The 20,787-nt window shown below is 38.4% G+C and overlaps 1 protein-coding gene across 4 annotated transcripts; it reads left to right on the forward strand.

Annotated features, from left to right (window-relative positions):
• The first annotated feature begins 3,516 nt into the window (after nt 1-3,516).
• Nucleotides 3,517-19,776, forward strand: SERBP1 (SERPINE1 mRNA binding protein 1). 4 transcript variants are annotated; one of them, XM_006862429.1, is made up of 8 exons: nt 3,517-3,939; nt 7,026-7,176; nt 7,991-8,131; nt 8,259-8,330; nt 8,936-9,010; nt 12,644-12,821; nt 16,708-16,881; nt 18,783-19,776. In XM_006862429.1, the coding sequence occupies exons 1-8, from the start codon at nt 3,627-3,629 to the stop codon at nt 18,837-18,839; spliced, it is 1,161 nt and encodes a 386-aa protein (XP_006862491.1). In that variant the 5' UTR covers nt 3,517-3,626; the 3' UTR covers nt 18,840-19,776. The 4 variants fall into 4 exon arrangements, with proteins under 4 accessions (XP_006862491.1, XP_006862490.1, XP_006862488.1 ...); XM_006862428.1 differs by having other exon boundaries at nt 3,533-3,939; nt 8,241-8,330; nt 18,783-19,624; XM_006862426.1 differs by having other exon boundaries at nt 3,555-3,939; nt 8,241-8,330; nt 8,891-9,010; nt 18,783-18,929.
• The last annotated feature ends 1,011 nt before the right edge of the window (nt 19,777-20,787 follow it).

Raw genomic sequence — 20,787 nt, forward strand, 5'->3', positions numbered from 1 at the left:
GTTTTGGCGGATGATATGGAGCATTTCTACCATCTCTTCCCACAGATGTAGTCAATTTGATTCCTATATATTACATTTGGTAAGATCCATGTGAATAATTGACTTTTATGTTGTTTAAAAAAGGTATTTGCAATGGATAAGTACTTGGTCTTGAAGAATTCTTTCATGCAATTTCCAGCATCAATTCTATGACCAAGACCACCTTTTCCAGCTACTGATCCTCCCTCTTTGTTTCCAACCTTTGCATTCCAACTGCCAGTAAGTATCAATGCATGTTGATTGTATGTTTTATCAATTTCAGACTGAAGAAGTTGGTTTTGCTGTTGCTAAGTGCCGTTAAGTCAGTTCCAACTCATAGAGACTCTGAATAGGATTTCCAAGGAGTGTCTAGTGGGTTTGAACTGCTGACCTTGCAGTTCAAGCCAATCTTGAGGTCCAGTGTTTTATCCTGGACCACACCAAGACTCCAGAAGAAGTTGTTAGAATTATATAAAATTTCATTATCACTGGGCTTAGTGGTTGGGGCATAAATTTGAATAATAGTGGCATTGACTGGTTTTCCTTGTTGGCATATGGATAGTATCCTATCACACACAGCATTGTACTTCAAGATATATCTTGAAATGTTATTTTGATGAAGAATGTAATGCCATTCCTCTTGAATTTGTCATTCAAATCATAGTAAACATATGACTGACAGATTCAAAATGGCCAATACCAGTCCATGTCAGCTCACCAACACCTAGGATATTGATGTTTATGCATTCCATTTCATTTTTGACAACTTTCAATATTCCTATATTCATGCTTTGTACATACCATGCTCTGATTATTAATGGATGTTTCCAGCTGTTTCTCCTCATTTTGAGCCATCAGCAAATGAAGGTCCCAAAAACTTTTATTCCATTCACGTCATCATGCTCAACTCTGAGTAGGCAGTTCTTCCCCAGTTTTATTTTGAGTGCCTTCCAACCTGAGGGAGTCATTTTCCAGAACTACATCTGATGATATTCTGGTACTATTCATAGTGTTTTCATCTTCCAGCATTATATATGACAATGTTCTACTGCTACTCAATAAAGTTTTAAGTTGCTAAACTTTCAGAGGTAGCCCGTCACTTCTTCTTCTGAGTCTGTCTTAATCTGGAACCTCCACTGAAACCTGCCAACCATGGGTAACCCTGCTGGTTTTGAAAATACCAGTGGCATAGCATCCAACATCATAGCAACACACAAGCCATCACAGTAGTATAAACGGAGAGGTGAGTGGTGGTTCCTCACCTTAAATTGGGCATAATAGTATCTTCCTCAAAGATTTAATGTGAGGATTAGATGAGATCACACATGTAAAGTATACCAAGCACATAGCAATATTGTTATGGCACTGGCCAGAAAGAGTAAAGAAGAATAGCTTTAGCAGATGCTCCAAAGATGAAGATTTTAACAGTCCTGGTTGGCACAACTGGTTTGCAATCAAATGTTAAGCTAAAAATTGGTGGTCTGAAGCCACTCAGAGGCATCACAAAAGTACCTGGCAATCTGCTTCCATACAGATTCCAAATCAAAATCAAACCTACTGCCATTAAGTCAGTTCTGACTCAGAGGGACTCTGCACGGGATTTCTAAAGCTATAAATCTTTACAAAAACAGAAACTTTTAATTTTTCTCCTTAAGAAAAGCTTGTGGATTTGAACTACCATCTTTTCAGTTAGTAGTCTAGCGCTTATCCTACAGTGCTATTAGATTACAGCCAAGAAAAACTCCAGGGGGCATTTCTACTATTAATGACTGGCATTCCCGTGAGTTGGATCCACGAGACAGCAATAAGTGTGGGGTTGTTCTGTTTGTTTGGGTTTTGGTGAAAAGAAAGGATTTGCTGAATTATGAAGATTTTCCCAATGTTTCTTGAGCTATTTTTAAAGGGGTAGAAAGAGTATGGTCAAAAGTTCCTTATCTGTTTTTTTTTGAGCCACAAGAGCCAGAGCCTGTGAAAGAGGAGATGAGAAAGGGATGTGTGTGATGGGAACTGAGGCAACAGTTGACTTTGAGGAGCATTTTAAAGGCAAGGCTTGCTGCCACATGCCTGTAATATGATTCTGTCTTCTGTTTTCCCTGTAACAGAATTGATTTTAAATATGCTGAGAAACTGATTAAATTACATTCAAAACTCTGACCAACAAGCAATGTTTAAATCTCATTAAGTATTGAAAATTAATAAATAATTGGATGAATTTTATGAGAAAGCAGAGTCTGAATTAAAGAGTTGTCAACAGTCTCACAGAGGAGTTAGCCTAGGTTAACTCCTGCCACTGACATTTGATTACAGGTGTGAACTAGGTAAGTCTCTGCAATGGCTTCATCTGTGAAAAAGAGTTGTTGAGATCAAAGTTACTTATAGCACTGGGCATATAAATTCATTTTCTATTATATTGTGTGTTACTGGGAAAAGATTTGAAAATCCATTATAATGGTATATTTAAACACTTTTAGGGTTAGCAAATGTGTTTGAATATGCATCGACATTACCTTACCTTAATAGATTTTAAGATTCTCAAATAATACCAATGCTTTTAGTAATGGCAATTCATTTGCTGCCTTGTTTCATTCTCTTAACTGCATCTCCAAACACACTGAGATGCTTTAAAATGTTATGTCTTGAGCACATGTTACTACCATCAATCAGTCACCTAGTCTTGCCTCCCAAACATTAACACCTTAGATTAGCTTTAGAAAGTAGTTATCAAAAGTGCCTTTTCGAGGCTTTCCCAGCTTCGTTCTGCACTGTCGGACTAACAGCTCTAAAGCGCCCGTTTCCAACATGGCATTTCTTGCTTGGGAAAGGCGCGCAACCGTCCCCTGTGACAATTCAATTTGTCTCTTTTTGATTATTTCTTTTATGGGAGTTCACGTCCCGCTGAGAGGAAGTGTAAACCGCTTCAGACTAAACAGAAGAGTCTCTATTCACTATTAGGGGGTGAAGGAGGACGACTCCACAAACTGAGCCGCTAGGTATTAGGAACAGTCAGGGTCCTACTTACTGGAAGCCCGCACAGCACCTCAGTAAGCCGTGCTCCCTCTCCCCCTCCCCGGAAGTTTGTGAATCTCTAGTTGAAAGATCTAGGAGTCACCTTGACCCTCCCCGAGAGGTGGAGAAAGTTAGTCGTGGGCCGGAGGTACGGTGAGTAAAACCAAAGACAGGACACTTTCACGAGTAAAATACGCCGTCACGTTTTCCTGTTTTCAGAGTCGCTAGACCTAGAGAGTTTAGGGGTGGCAAGAGCAGGTGGCAGGACTCCGCCCACCAACACGCTTCCCCACCCTCAACTCGCACGCTCCATTGCCTCCTTGAGATCACGCCTCTTAGGCGCGCGCGAAGAGTTGTCGCGCGATGCATCCTGGGAATTGTAGTCCCCGTGCTGAGAGTAGCCTCTAGAGAACGGATTGTGGCCTACATAGCCCATGGTGCTGTGCGGCACAGGCCGCTCCCGGATGTGTGCCTGGCGCCGGAAGAGAAGACGGCCCCCCTCTCTCGGCCCGGCCATCTTGTGGGAAGAGCTGAAGCAGGCGCATTTTGGCTCGGCGCGGCCCGCTGCAATCCGTGGAGGAACGCGCCGCCGAGCCACCATCATGCCTGGGCACTTACAGGAAGGCTTCGGCTGCGTGGTCACCAACCGATTCGACCAGTTATTTGACGACGAGTCGGATCCCTTCGAGGTGTTAAAGGCGGCAGAGAACAAGAAAAAAGAAGCCGGTGGGGGCGGCGTTGGGGGCCCGGGGGCCAAGAGCGCAGCTCAGGCCGCAGCCCAGACCAACTCCAACGCGGCAGGCAAACAGCTGCGTAAAGAGTCCCAGAAAGACCGTAAGAACCCACTGCCCCCCAATGCTAGCGTGGCTGACAAGAAAGAGGAGACGCAGCCGCCCGTGGCGCTTAAGAAAGAAGGTAAAGCTTGAGTAGAAGGTGGGGAAGACGGGGGACGGAGGGAAGGAGAGAGGGGAGTTGCGACTGCCACTTGCTTCAGGAGCTCGGAGGAGCCGCGACAGATTTTGCCGCCTGTTTCCTCGCATTTCTACCACGCGACAAAAGCCAGGTCCTGGAAAGTGCAGGGAGCGTGGTAGTCCCAAGTTCAAACCCCTGTCTGCAGGGATCCCCGGAGCCACCCCTCCCGCCTCCGGTTCTGAGCGAGGGAGCGTGGTCCCCAGATTAGCTGCTGGGAGATTGTCGCCTTCCCGCCGGATTCCCTGGGCGGGCGCATGGCCCGAGGTGCGGGAACACTCGGGGTCCCAGCTTCTCCCTGCGCAGAGTTCTGTCTCAGCGTGCTCGGGAGAGGTGGCCGTGGCAGTTTTAGCCGGCTACCCTGCCATCTTGCCCCACTCTAGCGTGGGGAGTACCCCAATGAAAAGCTGGAGTCGGATTTGCACCTGAGTTGCTTCTGGGCTCGAGACGATCAGAGCCTGGAGTAAGCTGTTGTTAGGGGTGCCGCGTGTGCTCCCCCCAGCCGGTATTAGAATCTGATCATTTTCAGGAGTTGGTTAACGCTGTTGGGACGGGGGGAATGTGTCTACTCTCTCCCAAGCCAAAGCCGGAATCCTGAAGACTGGTGGTTGCAGGGAATCTTGGGGAATCGCACTCAGGTTCGCCCAGCTCCCCGCACTTCGCGTTTCGTGTGGGGTGGCGTGGCCTGGACCTCGTGGTGGGAAAGGGGTGCCGAGGCTGTCACAACACTGGCCACTGCAGGAGCGCACGAGTCTGCAGCCTTCTCCCCATGTGCAAGCGTGCGCCATCAGGAGCCGACTGGCTGGCCGAGCTGCTGGCCTGGCACTGTGCATTCACAGGGTTTTCTTGAGCTTGACTTTCTGTATTCTGGCTCGTTAATAGGTTGGTCTGTTTTGGTGGAAGAAAAAGGGAATCCATTGGGGACACAAGAAAAAAAGTAGATGCGGGTTCTAAATTGTCTGAGATTACTCTTTGCTGCCACGTGCTCTTCCATGGAGTGTTTTTCATTAGCCTTCATTGAATTTTTTAGCATTCAATGAATGGGCAAAATGCAAACCAGAATTAAACTTGTACTCAGAATACAGGCATTTGGTTTAAAGGTGTTGTCTTTTTTTTTTTTTTTTTTGGCTAAGTATTTTTGAGACTAGAAAAACCTATACGGTGAAGAAAAGAATTTTTTTAAATTACAGAGTGGGAGAAAGCACAAGTTGGTGTATTAGAAGATGTGTTTGCATCATATAGATAAATACCTATTCAGCCACTTTATGGAAACCTGTAGCACAATCGACTAAAACATCTACATGATTGCACTTAGTCAAAGAAAGCACATGAAAGAAGGGAGTATGAAACAAATCTAAAATGCGTATGGGTATTAACAGACTTTGAAAGCATATGAAACACCATTTAGCTCCTCTGTGTTGCTTATAAAAGCCCTTCTTTGAAATAAATTCTTAGCAAAAACATTTTGAATTACAAATAGAGAATGATTTCATAAATTTGTGACTAGGACTAAGTTCACCATTCTGTAGAAATATGTTCCTTGGGAAAATTATTTGATACTAGCTGTCAACATTTTCCTTAGATCACCATTGTAGATCACCATAAAAGTTGAGTTGTTTAAAAAACATAGTCTTCAAAATGTAGAAAAAAGTTTACTTAAACTAAGTTGTTTAGAGATCAATCAACCACTAGTACGGGCAATGTTCTGAGCATTGGGGATAAATCTGTAAACAAAGCCCCTACCTACCTTGTTGTAGTGGTTAGATTGTCATTTGTCCATTTTAAAGAACTTGAGAAGTGACACAATAGAAAATGATACTGAGAATGTAGACCAGTCATGGTTTTATTAAGGTGATAAAAGGCTGGAATCTAAAATCAGCCCTCAAATACAGAGAACTGTAGCAAGAGGAGCTTGTGATTTTAGTGACAATCATTTTTCATTGGGTTAATTTATTTAGTAAGTTTTTTAGATTCTTTAAGCCTACTACTGAAGATTGGGTGGGGAAGCAAGCCATTGTTCATTTGGGTGTGTATAGCTTGGATATCATTATAAGACTGGTTCCATAGCCCCACCCCATATGTAGTACCTCTGAAGAAACTTACTTAAATTCTTTGGTTATAAGATCTAACATCTGTGGTCTCTTCTGAGAGATTGCATGGAATAAACTTTTATTAAAGAGTTTAATATTTACTCTTTGGCTCTACTTGTTCTGCAGTGAACTGGACAATTAATTGGGTGTATCTTGATGATGTTCCACTTTCTTAGAAAGAATCAGAGTGAATCAACTTAAAGATCTTGTTACAAAATCAATCCCTCAGCTGCTTTTTGGCTTTGTTAGAAATTGTGGTTTGGGAATGACAGCATACCTGGGATCTTACAGGTGATTTTATGAATTGATGAATTTAACCCCTACCTGCTTATTTAGAGCACCATAAAGTTTCTATTGGTTGACTTTGGTGAGCAGACACTACTAAGAAAAAAGTAATAAGGAGGGAAATGAGTAAATGCTTCAGCTATCAGTGCTACAAATTTCTGCTTTTAAAATGCTGCCTAAAGTGGTGGTTTTTAAGTATGGTTTTATAAGACTCTTTGAAAGCAAGCTATTTCTAAAGGCCAACTAGAAGTTAATTTCCATGCATAGTAACAAAATAACCAAACAATATCTTAGTCGTTATATAACAGAAGTTTGGTGATGTATATAATAAACACATAAGTAATATATATACATATATAAAAAAGATACAATTTCTGATTAAAAATCTATTTTAAGTTGTGGGGCTGTACTAATCATAATTGAGACAACATTTTGAAAAGGGAGGAATCGGCTTCCCCAAGTGACTTGGGAAACTAAATAGAAGTTTGAAGCAAGTTTGTTATCTTTAAATAGGAATTTTCTTAAAGTACACTTGAGTGGCATTCAATGTTTGCCTTTTTAACAAGAAGTATTACTTAGTGAACCGAAAGTAGTGATTTATTTAAGTTTAGATCTAAACTTTTATGTTACAAAAACACTTCGCTGTTACTATTTTAGGAATAAGACGTGTTGGAAGAAGACCGGATCAGCAACTTCAGGGTGAAGGGAAAATAATTGATAGACGACCAGAAAGGCGGCCACCTCGGGAAAGGCGATTTGAAAAACCACTTGAAGAAAAGGGTGAAGGTGGAGAGTTTTCAGTTGATAGGTAAGTAAGCGTGTGTGTGTTTAATCTCAAATGTTTCATCAATTTTTTTAGTGTCACAGTTATAAGGTGAACATAATTGCCAGATAGCGTTATCAGGTTTGTGGTGGGGTTTTGGGTTTTTTTTTAAATAAGAAAAACAGAATATATGACATTTGTTATACTTTGATCTTATTGTAACCATGTTTAGTGTTCAAATTTACATTTCCTATAATGAAATGTTTCAATTAAATTGATTGCTGATTTCTTTTAAGGAGCCCTGGTGGCCCAATGATTAAGTGCCAGTGAAAGGACCGTGGTTCAAAGCCACCAGTGGCTCCATGGGAGAAAAAAACTGGCAATATGCTTTGCAACCATTTCAGCCTAGGAAACTGAGGCAGTTCTATGTCTTAACTGGGTTGCTCTGAGTCAGAATTATAGGCCAGTGGTACTCAACATCTTTCTTTTACTTGTTATCCCATATGTTGAGTTAAAAGCAAATCCTTTTACCTAATTACTTATAGCAAAATCTTATGCGAGTTGTGTTTACGTGTTTTAGTTAAAACTAATAGCCATTTTCCATAGATTATAATGTACAGTGATGAAGAGGGCTGTGAACATTAGTTTTAGCAAATGCCAAATATTTTCTGAGTTGTTTTGGGGAAATACCTAATTTATTTTGAACTATGTGTTTTATAAGTAGACTTTTGAATGTCCTAAAAACACATATTTAACTATTGGATTACTAGCCAGTACATGTTTCTGTATTTTTGCACTCTTGGTGGATTCCATTATTATTTTTTCTGGAAATCTTGGGAGCATATTTTCTGTCTTGTAGACCAATTATTGACCGGCCTATTCGAGGTCGTGGTGGTCTTGGAAGAGGTCGAGGAGGCCGTGGACGTGGAATGGGACGAGGAGATGGATTTGATTCCCGTGGCAAACGTGAATTTGATAGGCATAGTGGGAGTGATAGATCGTAAGTCTTATATTAGTTTTTATTTTATTGTATTTTAAGCTGCTGCTTTAATAAAACAAGATGTGAATTTCTATAATGAAAGAGTATTATGTTAACTCAGTTTTTTTAGTTCTTTTTCACATTATAGTGGCCTGAAACATGAAGACAAGCGTGGAGGTAGCGGATCTCACAACTGGGGAACTGTCAAAGATGAATTAACGTTGGTATTCTGATTTTTCACTTAAATTAATTAATAAAGTTGATTCTCTATCGTATTAGACACTAGCTAGAGGTTCACCCATACTTCTGCTGAGTTCTACTTTATCCCTGGGCAAGAATGGCTACTCTTTATCTCAGCAACTTCATTACCAGATAATAGCTTACTGGATTTAATTGGGCAATCATTAAATGACCCGTATTTAAGTGTGTGTACACATATATACACACTTGTATGTATTTTCATAAGAATATATAGTTTTTCCTGAAATCTTAAATTGACATTAATTCAGGTCTTCTGAATATCTTGTGTCTTTCATAGTTCCTTTTCTAGCTCTTGGCCTTAAGCACCAACTATCTTGTCTCTTTGGATATACCAATTTAACATGGTTTCTAAAGATTATACTATATTTTCTCTTAGAGGCCTACTGGAGAGAATGTTTAATAGAATAAGGCTGTTAGGGGGACTGAGGATTTTAATAGTTTTATATTAAAAAACAAACAGACAACATGTAAATGGACCCAGATGCTTTTCTTTTTCTTTTTTTTTTTTTCTTTCCTTAGAGAATATCCCAGATACATTCAGAAACAAATGTCTTATAATTGCAGTGACTTGGATCAATCAAATGTGACTGAGGAAACACCTGAAGGTGAAGAACATCCAGTGGCCGACACTGAAAATAAGTAAGTGGCTTTATAAATGTTAAATTTAATGTTCCAGGATTGGAACCAGTTTAAATTTTTACTAATAAATACTCTAACTCACAGTTTTTAATACTGCTATTTGATTGTTTTTTGACAGAAATTTTTAATGTTTTACATATTCCCATTCCTGATGGCATAATAGGATAAGAACTAAACTGCTAACCACAAGGTTGGCAGTTCAAACCCACCAGCTGTTCCATGGAAGAAAAATGAAGCTGTGTGTTTCCATAAAGGTTTATAGTCTCAGAAACCCTATGTAGGGTCTCTGAGTCAGAATCAATTCAGTAGTGGGTATCCCTCAAATGTCAATTTTAGATGAGTGCTTTGCACATTTGTTGTTATGTGCCGTGGAGCTGCACATATATGTATGTATATATGTTCACTGGTCTGATAAGCAGGAATATTTTTAATTGGGTTTGCTCTTAATATGATTAGTGATCATTGTCAGAAGGAGTATACATGGTTTTGTAAAGTCTGTTAGTCCTAAGCACAAAAATTCTTCTCTACTGTAGGAGTCCTGGTGTGGTGCTTAGGATAAGCACTGGACTGGTAACAGTAAGTCTGTTGGTTCAAACTCACCAGCTCCTTGGAAACTGCAGTGGGTTGCTGTGAATCGGAACCTATTTGGTGCTATTTAACGTTGTTATTAAGTGCCATCGAGTTGATCCTGACCCATAATTACCCTGTGTAGGGTTTCCAAAGAGCAGCTGTTGAGCTTGAACCGCCAGTGTTTAACAGAATGCTGTAGAATTAGCACTGGACTGTGAACCATAAGGTCTGCAGTTCAAACCTACAAGCTGCTCCTCAGAAACATTGTACAGGTTTGCTATGAGTCGCAAGTCAACTCCTGACACCTAGCAACAGTAAAGATGATCATTGTATGTAATATGAAAATGGAACATAGGAATAAGATGGTTTTTGTTAGACCTAACTACCTTACTTGGTATATGGGAGGGACTTTGAGAAATAGAGGCTGGAGTTAAGGATTTCTAAAGATTATACTAAATGTTACAAATATTTAGAACTTGTAGTTCAGTGTACATTTAACTATTTGTTAATTATAAATTTTATTGTGATATAGTTAAAAACTGGAAAGTTTGCTATTTAAAAATAAGTTCCTCCTTAGTTTTTTCCCATGGCATACAATTTGGGACATAACATTTACTCTTTTGTTTAAAATAGGTGATAAAAGCAAAGCTCAGAATATATTTTTAATAATTTTCTGAGTTTAGATAGATAACAGTTTTTAAGTTTTTGTGTTTTCAGGAGTGACAGTTTCAGATTATGCTGGTAGAAATATTTAATACCTGTCTTATCAATCCAAACAAAAGTTGAATCAGATTCAGAGTGATTTTGCAAAGCTTATACCTGTTTACAGAAGGAAATGCTGTTTTGGTTGTTGTTGTTAAGTGCCATTGAGTCGATTCTGACCCATAGCGACCCTGTATAGGGTTTCCAAAGAGCAGCTGGTGAGCTTGAACCACTGATGTTGCAGTCCAAACGACTTTGCATTATCCCACAGCGCCACACCAGGACTCCAGCTGTGTTGATGTTGTTGTTGTTGTTGTTGTTAAGTGCCATCGAGTCGGGTCCGACCCATAGCGACCCCGTACAGGGTTTCCGAGGGTGTAAATCTTTACGGGAGTAGAAAGCCTCATCTTTCTCCCGCGGAGCGGCTGGTAGTTTCGAACCGCTGACCTTAAGGTTCGCAGCCCGATTCGTAACCACTACGCTACCAGAGCTCCTGTAAATAAATTCCTTATTAAGGACACAGGAATGAATTTAGGATATTGGTCTAAAGAAGATAATTGTGATCACATTAGAGCTCCTATAAGAGAAGAACTTTGGTTTGTTTTTGAGTGATAGAATTAGAGGTACTAATTGATAAACTGGTCCCCAATAGAACGTGAGAAGAAAATTTGTTGGAAAACTGACTACTAGAATAATATAACCTTGTATTTATCTTAGCTAAATTATATTCATTCATCTACTGCTGGTCTGATACCTTTACTTGCGTAGAACCAAGCACCATTAAATATATTAAATTTTTACCAATTTATAAACGTAAGGTCATTGTCCTTTTGTCCTTATTTTACAGATAAATTTAACTCCTGGGTCTTAACTAAGATTACCCTCTGGTTAGTGGCTAAGCAGGGCGTTCGGTCTCTTGTCTTCCTGGATCCAGAGTAGAAGAAAATCTGAACTTAGTATATCTTAGATAGGGAAATAATAAATTTAAGAAGCACAGCTTTGGCTAGCTTTGATTTGTTGTTAAGTACCATCCAGTATGTTTCGACCCATAGCGACCCTGTATAGGGTTTCCAAGGAGCAACTGGTGCATTTGAACTGCTGACCTTGCAGTCCAGTGCATTAGTCTGCAGCGCCATAGCAAGATGCTTTCCAAGTTGATTTTTTTGGATCTCATTTGATCCTCCCAGCAACTCTTGGAGTAGATGACTTCATGTTGTGATTTTTTAAGTATGCTGAAGTTTATTCCTGGCTGTGTCAAAATTTATGAATAACTAGGTAGATGAAGTCATTCAAAACTGAATTATTTGCTGCCTTGAATTTTGTTTGTTGAAACCATGTGTTTTCAATAATGAAAAGCATTTTTGATTCAATGAAAAAATGTTTTGAGGCTCCATGCACAGATACAATTGTTAAGTACTGAGGTGTCGGCTGCAAATCTTTAGGAAGTAGAGTACCTCATTTTTCTTCATGGAACAGCTGGTAGTTTTGAACTGCCGACCTTGAGGCACCAGCCCGATTTGTAACTACCACACTATCAGAACTGCTTACAGAACAATTAGTGGCACACATATGTCCCAAGTGGTGTCTGTTGTGGTTGATGGGACAAGGACAAAATCCATTTCTTTAGATTTATGCAGTTTACGGGCATCTGCCATATTAGCACACATTAAAAGTGGAATCACTTCTCTACTTGCAGAACATACAGGTAGTCACAATATGTATCAGAGCTCATGAAATGATTAAACATTTTATTTTAGCTAAAATGTTAGCTTACTCTAAGAGGCTTCAGGGTGTAATTGTCAGACAGTAAAGGATATCAAAGTGGGGAGATAAAGTGAGCTCTGAGGATAATTGAATCACCTGCTATCTTTGGAAAAGAAGTAGTACTCCCAAAATAGCAAACAACTTGCTTTTGATAACAATTGAAAATTGAGATTCAACTAAAATAATGGATTTCTAGGCCTGTGCTTTGTTTCTCTACTCATGTAGGATTAAATTAACAAAAGCCAGTGTAGTTTTTGTACCTCATATGTATACAGGTTGGTTGTAAAGTTGAGTTACGTAGAATTGGTAGAAGCTTGACATGAGTTTGTTTTGTTCTGCTTTTAAGAGTTGCTGGACTCAAGAATAGAGGAAAATATTCTTTTATACTCCAGAATATTAGCTTGGTTGCACACAAGGAATACTAGATGATTTTTATAGTATGTGTTATGAGTTATATTGTGAGGATAAGCACTTGATCACCAACCACAAAGTCGTCGGTTCTATGTTTATGAAGATTATAAAGTCAGTTGAAATACTTTATTTAAATGATAGCAGTGAGCCCCTTTACCAGATATAAAATTTAAAATCTTTTCACAGGGAGAATGAAGTTGAAGAGGTAAAGGAAGAGGGTCCAAAAGAGATGACATTGGATGAATGGAAGGCTATTCAAAATAAAGACCGGGCAAAAGTAGAATTTAATATCCGAAAACCAAATGAAGGTGCTGATGGACAGTGGAAGAAGGGATTTGTTCTTCATAAGTCAAAGAGTGAAGAGGTAAATTTAAGTTTTGTGTGATTGAAAAATATTTGGATGTGACTTAACATGCTTGAAACTTTATTTTTAAATTTCAGGCAGATAATATTCCATTTATAAAAAAAGCTTTATATAGGATCATTTGGGGCAGCTAACATTTGATTAAAAGGAAGATAAAAATAGCATTATCATTACTTTTGTCCTTCAATTCTGAAGTATGTTTAATGTCTTTTTCCTGAAAAGTTATTAGTGGTTTATCAAAAAGCTTGTTAGTGCTTTTCAAATAGTTCTTTTCAAGGTTATGGTTATATTTCACATGTCACCTAACTAAAGCACAGTAAAAGATGGAACTCTTTAGAGAAAGAAAGTAATTATTTTTCATTAATGTGAACAATAGAAAAGTGGTTGCCATTTTCATATGACTTTCATAGTTCATAAAGAACTGTTGTTGTTATCTATTCCAACTCACAGCAACCCTGTACAGGGTTTCCGAGGCTATATATATGTATAGGAGCAGAAAGCTTCATCTTTCTCCCGCGGAACAGCTGGTAGTTTCGAACTGCTGACTGAGGTTAGCAGTCCAATTCATAACCACTATGCTGCCAGAGCTCCTTTATAAAGAATTAGAAGCTTCATTTGATACTCAACTTTTTTGAAACTGTTGGCATAAGCTATATAGAAATGGATCAGAGCCAGTAAATAATACTGTTCTCTTTTACTGAAGAAAGTTAACCTTGTGGCTTTTGATATGGTAAATGTAGTTATCTTAGTAGTACTGTAGTACCATAACTGTAGTGCTGTAAGATAAGCACTGTACTGCTAACTGCAAAGTCAGTAGTTCAAGCCTACCATCCATTTCTTAGAAACCCTAAACAGGGTCACTAAGAGTTGGAACCAACTAAACAACATTTAAGCTTGGGATGCTTTTAAAGGTTATGTCCTAGTGCTTGCTATGTTACGAAGGCAACAACTTATATAAGTAAGATTCAATGGCTCTTGTTTTAATAAAAAGCCAGAAAAAGATGGCTATGAGGAAAATGTGAAAGCATTTACAAATAGCATTGAAGTTGAAGTCACGTAAATTTGGAGGGCGGGTGGTTAGAAAATAAGGGTTTTTTTTTGTTTTTTTTTTTTAACAATTTACTATTACCTGTGTAATCTATAGGAGACCTATTATTCTGAAACATCTGTAAGTAGCTTTATATCCAAACGTGATGAGTCATAATTACAAATGTACTCTACAAGGTTAAAAATTTCAGTCAGTATCCACTCCATTGGAGTCCTGGTGTGGTGCTGTGGGTTAATGCCGTGAACTGAAAGGTCAGTTTGAATGGAAAGGTCGGTGGTTCTAGCTCACAAGCTGCACCTTGGAAACCCTATACAGGTTCAATATGAGTTGGAACTGACTTGATGGGACTTAACAACAACCTACTCCATCGGCTTGCATCTAGTTTTTGTTTCAAATGGATAGGTTTTTGTCTAAAAGTGTGAAGTAATAAATGAGCTGCTGAGACTGCGTATGTACCAAACATCTCATGGGATTTGGTTCTTTGGTTTGGAGATTTAGGTTTATAGTTTCATGGGACATCCAGTTAATTGGCCTCATAATATTTTAGTGCTTCTGTCTAGCTCCATTGCTTAGTGCCTAGGGCCTTAAAAGTTTGCAAGTAGCCATGTAAGGCCCAACAGATGGTTATATTCACCTGGACCAGCAGAGGAAGGAGAGTCTAGAATAAGGATATGGTATGTATGGCTAATTATCTCCATGGTTGATTGCCCCTTTGCCATGCTACCAGAAGGTGTCTGCCTACCATTATGTAATGGTTTTGATCAAAGATTCCATAGAAGCTTCCTCATCAAATGATGGGCAGAATTTCAAATTCTCGTGGACTACCTATATGTGGTGCTGCAGGGTCAGCACTGGACTGTGAACCATGAGGTTGGCAGTTCAAACCCACCAGATGCTCTCAGGAAACTATATAGGGTCGCACTTAACATGTGGGATCAAATTAACAATAACAACTTGAAAGATCAGTTAGACAAACCTCATTTAAGTTAATGTGGAGCAACTCAGAAATGGAGGGTGAGAAAGATTTCACCTTCAGCTCCTTTTAAGACAGTTGCTTGTAACTTTTTGATCTAGACTGGTCTTCTTTTTGCCAGAACAAGTTATATGCACACACAAGTCACATATAAGTTTTTGTGCCTCTGTATGTGGATACTTGCTTAATATTTGTATCTGGCTCTATTGCCATATGGCTGTAACGTAGTGGTTACGAGTCGTGCTGCTAACCTCAAGGTTGCAGTTTGATAACTACCAGCAGTTCCACGGGAGAAAGATGAAGATTCTCCCATAAAGATTTGCAGCCTCAGAAACCCTGTGCAGCATCACTATGAGTCGGAACCAACTCCATGGTACATAACAACAACATATAGAACATACATTAAAGATCATGCAATAAGATCAGGTCTTATTACATGATCTTTAATGTATATTATATATATATATAACTCTTAGCTCTCACTGTTAACTTATCTTCATCCATATAACAAATACAAGGAGACTTCAAAAGTTAGGGGAAAATGTATGAAGTAGCTAGGGAAAAGATGCGACTTCAGATACCATTTTTTTTTTTTTGGCAATTTTTTAGTTGCTTTTAAGGATTAGGGATGTACTCTGAACAGTCTCCCCAACCCCCATTGTTATTGTTAAGCTTTGTTCTGTCCATTCTGACTCATAGCAACCCTGTATGTATATGGTTTCTGAGGAGTAGCTGGTGGGTTTGAACTACCAATCTTGGTAAAACCTGTTGATACCAAGTCAATACTGGCTTAATAGTAGCCTCTCACTAGAGTAGAAACTGCCCTTAAGGTTTTCCTTGCTGGATGGATTCTAATTGCCAATCTTTATGTTAGTAGTTATGAGAGTCCTGGTGTGTCATCGTGGGTTAATGTGCTAGACTGCAAAATTGGTTTGCACCACTAGGTCAGCAGTACAAGCTCACCAGCTGCTCCTTGAAACCCTATATAGGGTCTCTGTGGGTTGGAATGGACTTGACTGCGCTTAACATTTTTAGTTGGAACACACACTATATGCTACCCTGGACTGCATACCCAAACTTCTCTTGATTGGTGGTGGTTATGTGCTGTAGAATTGGTTCCAACTAACTCATAGTGACCCTCTATAGGATTTCCAAGGTTATAAATCTTTACGGTAGCAGAAAGCCTCAGCTTTCTTGTGCTGAACAGCTGGTAGTTTTTATCCTTAAGGTTAGCAACCTGACTTAACCACGATGCTATCAGAGCCCTTAATTATTGCATTAAAAAAAAAAAAAAACTTCCAGTAGGCTTATTTATTTGTGTTTTTTGTATCTATCTTCTAACAATAGCAAACATTATAAAATTAGATAATGTATACTTAATGATTTTTATAGTTTATAGTTTTGTGTATTCGTATTTATATTTTCTGAGCACCTTCAAAGTTATAATTTTTAATAGAGCCTTCATTTTATTGTCTTTAAAATGAGTTGACATGGCACAGGGCAATGTTAATTTGACTATAATGTGGATTGCAGTTCTTTGCTCTTGGGTCAGCTCCTACGCGTAGCTCCTGTATGTGCAGAACAGAACTGCTCCATAAGGTTTTCAAGGATAAATCTGTATGAAGCAGATTGCCAGACCTATCTTCTGAGGTTCTTCCGGGAGGATTGGAACAGCCAACCTTTCAGCTAATGGTAGCATTTAACCATTTGGGCTACCCAGGGAGGGACTCCTCCTGTATTGGGTATATTGATGTGTGCATTTCATACAGTACAGGTTAGGGTTTTGGTCTTTATAGTGTAAAGCTAATTATTCAGAAGTTTTCCAACATTGTCTAATTTCTAATGACCTTCACTTACATTTTTAGGCTCATGCTGAAGATTCGGTTATGGACCATCATTTCCGGAAGCCAGCAAATGATATAACGTCTCAGCTGGAGATTAATTTTGGAGACCTTGGCCACCCAGGACATGGTGGCAGGGGAGGAAGAGGTGGACGTGGGCGTGGTGGGCGTCCCAATCGTGGCAGCAGGACTGACAAGGTAATTTTAAGACTTCTTTTTTCCCCGTTTTAAGTAATTCAGGTACCTCTTAGGATAAATCTCACTGGCTGGGTGCTTATAGGGGACTTAAAAAGAAAGAATAAGAAAAGATAGTATCCAAGAAGCTGTGTTTTAGGTCATATTTTTGTTTAAAGCATTTAAATACACATACAATCTGTATTTGAATAGTTGCTCAGTATTGCTTAGGATCTGTTTTGTTTAGAGCTTATTTCCAGTGGAGTTAGATTAACATCCTTTTTTGGGTACTTGCGCCTGACCCTGGCCATGGTATTTTTAGTAACTTCGTATGTATGTGAAAGCTGGACAGTGAATAAGGAAGACCGTAGAAGAATTGATGCTTTTGAGTTACAGTGTTGGAGGAGAATATTGAAAGTGCCATGGGCTGCCAAAAGAACCAATAGATCCATTTTGGAAGAAGTGCAGCCAGAGTTCTCCTTGGAGGCCAGGATGGCCAAACTTTGTCTCCCGTACTTCGGACATATTGTCAGGAGGGACCAGTTCCTGGAGAAGGATTTGTTTGGTAGGGTGGGGGGTCAGAGAAAAACAGGAAGTCCCCCAGCAAGATAGATTGGCAAAGTGGCAGCATCAGTGGCAACAATAGTGAGGTTGGCCAAGGATCGGACAGTGTTTCATTCTGTGCATAAGGTTGCTATGAGTCAGTACCAACTCGATGTCACCTTAAAAACAGCTACATTTAGATACTGTGTTAGGTGTTTTAGATTTGCATCATTAAATCACTAATAATGGTGACATCCCCAGTGTATAGAAGAGGAAACTCACAGGGAATTAAGTTAACCATTGGTCTTTGCTAAATGTTTATCTGAGTAAACAACCTGTTCCCTTTACTTTTACTATGGTAATTTGGTAGTTCCTCTCTGCTTTTTTAGGTCTCAGCTTAAACATAATCTTTGGTCCATCAGTTCCTTTTGCAATATTCCCTAGAAAACTGTAGTCACTTCCCCCCCCCCTTGATTTCTGAGTTGACTACCCTTAAGTACTGGCATTCATTATTACCCTACTTCTGACAGTGTCTAATACCATGTAGAGTGTGGCACAAGATAAGTTCTTAGTGAAATACTTTATAAAAGACTCTTATAATTAATAAACTTGAACCTCAGATCTGTCTGATCCATAGTCCATGCTTTTAATGACTATATGCCACTAAACTGAAGTGTTACTTCATTGTCTCTTAGGGTCTAGTTGGGAAATAACCATAATGTCCTCATGAATTCTCAGTGTCTGATAGGCAAATTTAGAAGCATAACTACTAAATCAAGTGCATCAAGTGGTTTAAATCAAATGTGTCCATGTTTGATTTTATCATGGTAAATTAGTACTATAGATTTTATGGTCAGCAGTGGCAATGTTGTGATATTTCTTTCTTCCTCCTAACAGTTTTTCAAGGTCAGTGTTGTGTGTGTATATGGGCCTTTTGATACCTTTTTTTTTTTTTTTTAAAGTTTTGTTAGTATTTGTGCTTTGGTCTGTATTTAGCAATTGGGCTTATTCCTAGCATTGATGAATATGCAGCTTAAATAATTGCTAATTGATTTCTTAGCCTGCTTTCCAATCGATGTGATTGTTGTTTAGGAAGTGGGCACAGTGTATAATAATTAGTAATATACATTCATACTCAATGAGAATTTACTGTTTGATAGAAAAGCAAAACCCCCTGACAGTCTTCAAATTTAGGACCTACCTCACTGCAAATATTTAGTCATTCTGATCAATAGTTTTACTCTAATAAATAAAAACTTGGCACATTTTACTTAGTGTTTTAACATCAAGATGATTTAGAGTTCTGTGTCTGATTATAGTCTTTGCTAATCCATTTTCAAAGTGTGGGAATTGTGGTTAATTTTGATTTGTTTCTTTTTCAGTCAAGTGCTTCTGCTCCTGATGTAGATGACCCAGAGGCATTTCCAGCTCTGGCTTAACTGGATATGCCATAAGACAACCCTGGTTCCATCGTGGACCCTCCTCTCTGAGGCTTTGCATGCTTAAGGATCCCAAACGACGAAGAAATTTAAAAAAAAAAAAAAGAAAAAGACTGTCATTCATACCATTCACACCTAAAGACTGAATTTTATCTGTTTTGAAAAATGAACTTCTCTCGCTACACAGAAGTAACAAATATGGTAGTCAGTTTTGTATTTAGAAATGTATTGGTAGCAGGGATGTTTTCATAATTTTCAGAGATTATGCATTCTTCATGAATACTTTTGTATTGCTGCTTGCAAATATGCATTTCCAAACTTGAAATATAGGTGTGAACAGTGTGTACCAGTTTAAAGCTTTCACTTCATTTGTGTTTTTTAATTAAGGATTTAGATGTTCCCCCCAATTACAAAGTGGTTTTAAATATTGGACATAGTATTGGTTTTAATACCTGCTTTGCATTTTCACACATGGTCAGCTGGGACATGTAAACTTGATTTGTCAAATTTTTATGCTGTGTGGAATACTAACTACTTTATGTATTTTAACTTAGTTTTAATATTTTCATTTGGGGGGGAAATATTTTCAATTCTCATGGTAGCTGTTATATATGCTAAATCTTTATATACAAAAATATCAGTACTTGAACAAATTCAAAGCACATTGGTTTATTAACCCTTGCTCCTGCAGTTATGCATGGTTCATTAGGTTCAAAGTATACTTGATTCACAATTTCAACTATATGACTTGCCCATTTTAAAAACCAAACTAGACACATTACTGGTGAAAGTTGTGTAAGCTTAATTGTTGAAAGACAAATCCTGTCAAGTGAAGTAATTACATGGTTGTGGGGTGTTTTTTTTCCCCTTCCATCAGTGTAGGTGGAATAGGTTGATATGGCTAATGCATACTATGTAAACTATTCCTGTAAAATAAGTGTCTGACCCTTCACTATGATTTGTGTATTTGAAAGATCCCAAAATCAAAATTGTGTTTGTATAAACAATCCTTTAATCCTTCCTTATTCTAAAGAAACCAAAGGACACTGGTTAGTAGGTAAGGGGGGGAGCGGGTAAGCATTTTAATTTTTGAAATTTGGAAAGCAGACAGCTTTACCTTATAAGGTTGGAACAACAGCACTATCCATGAAATATAAACCAAAAATCTTACTGTTCTGAATTTTCTATATTGCTATTAATTTTGGTTTTCAGTTGATAGCTGAATGTTTGTTCCACAAAAGGTGATAAGTTACCCTTTTCCTCGTCCACCATTACAAAATTAGGTTAATAATGGATTCCTTGAATGGGAGCATCACCACTTATTAAAATATACTTGGAGAGACTGATCAATAAACAGGTTTTCTAGGATTTTTTTCCTGCCACATTTATTGATAAACATGAAAGGAATTTATTTCATTTCAAGGTCTTTAGTCACTCAATAATTTTTAGTAATCTACCTATGCTTGGTAATGTCTGGTTTTAAAAATAGGAATTATCTTAAATTTGATGTCTGTTTAACTGATTGGTTCTCCCATACATGGGGTGAGGGATTCAGAAATTTAGTGGATGCATTACATTTTCCAAGAACTTTCTGAAGGCCGCTCCTGTTTATAATATTGTACAATATAAGAATTATTTATTTGGATTAGATTTATTCACCTAATCACTGGTCTGATGATTTAGGGAAGAGATCGTTATTGTTTAATGGTGGATAAAACTTGTGCTGGTGTTTTGAATCTTATAATGCTGAGCATTTTCTGCACTGGTGCTAATGTCTAATATAGTTTTATATATTTACAAACAAATCTACCCAGAGGCAAGTATTAATTAGTCCATAAGGATTATTAGCCCCTTTTGAGAAAGCAACATGCGTATTCCTAAATCATTGTTTAGATGTGAGTAATTCATTTTCTGAATATAACGGCAGTAGCTATAAATCACTTGATTT

The sequence above is a fragment of the Chrysochloris asiatica genome, unplaced genomic scaffold (assembly GCF_000296735.1).
Source record: "Chrysochloris asiatica unplaced genomic scaffold, ChrAsi1.0 scaffold00048, whole genome shotgun sequence".
NCBI lineage: Eukaryota > Metazoa > Chordata > Mammalia > Afrosoricida > Chrysochloridae > Chrysochloris > Chrysochloris asiatica.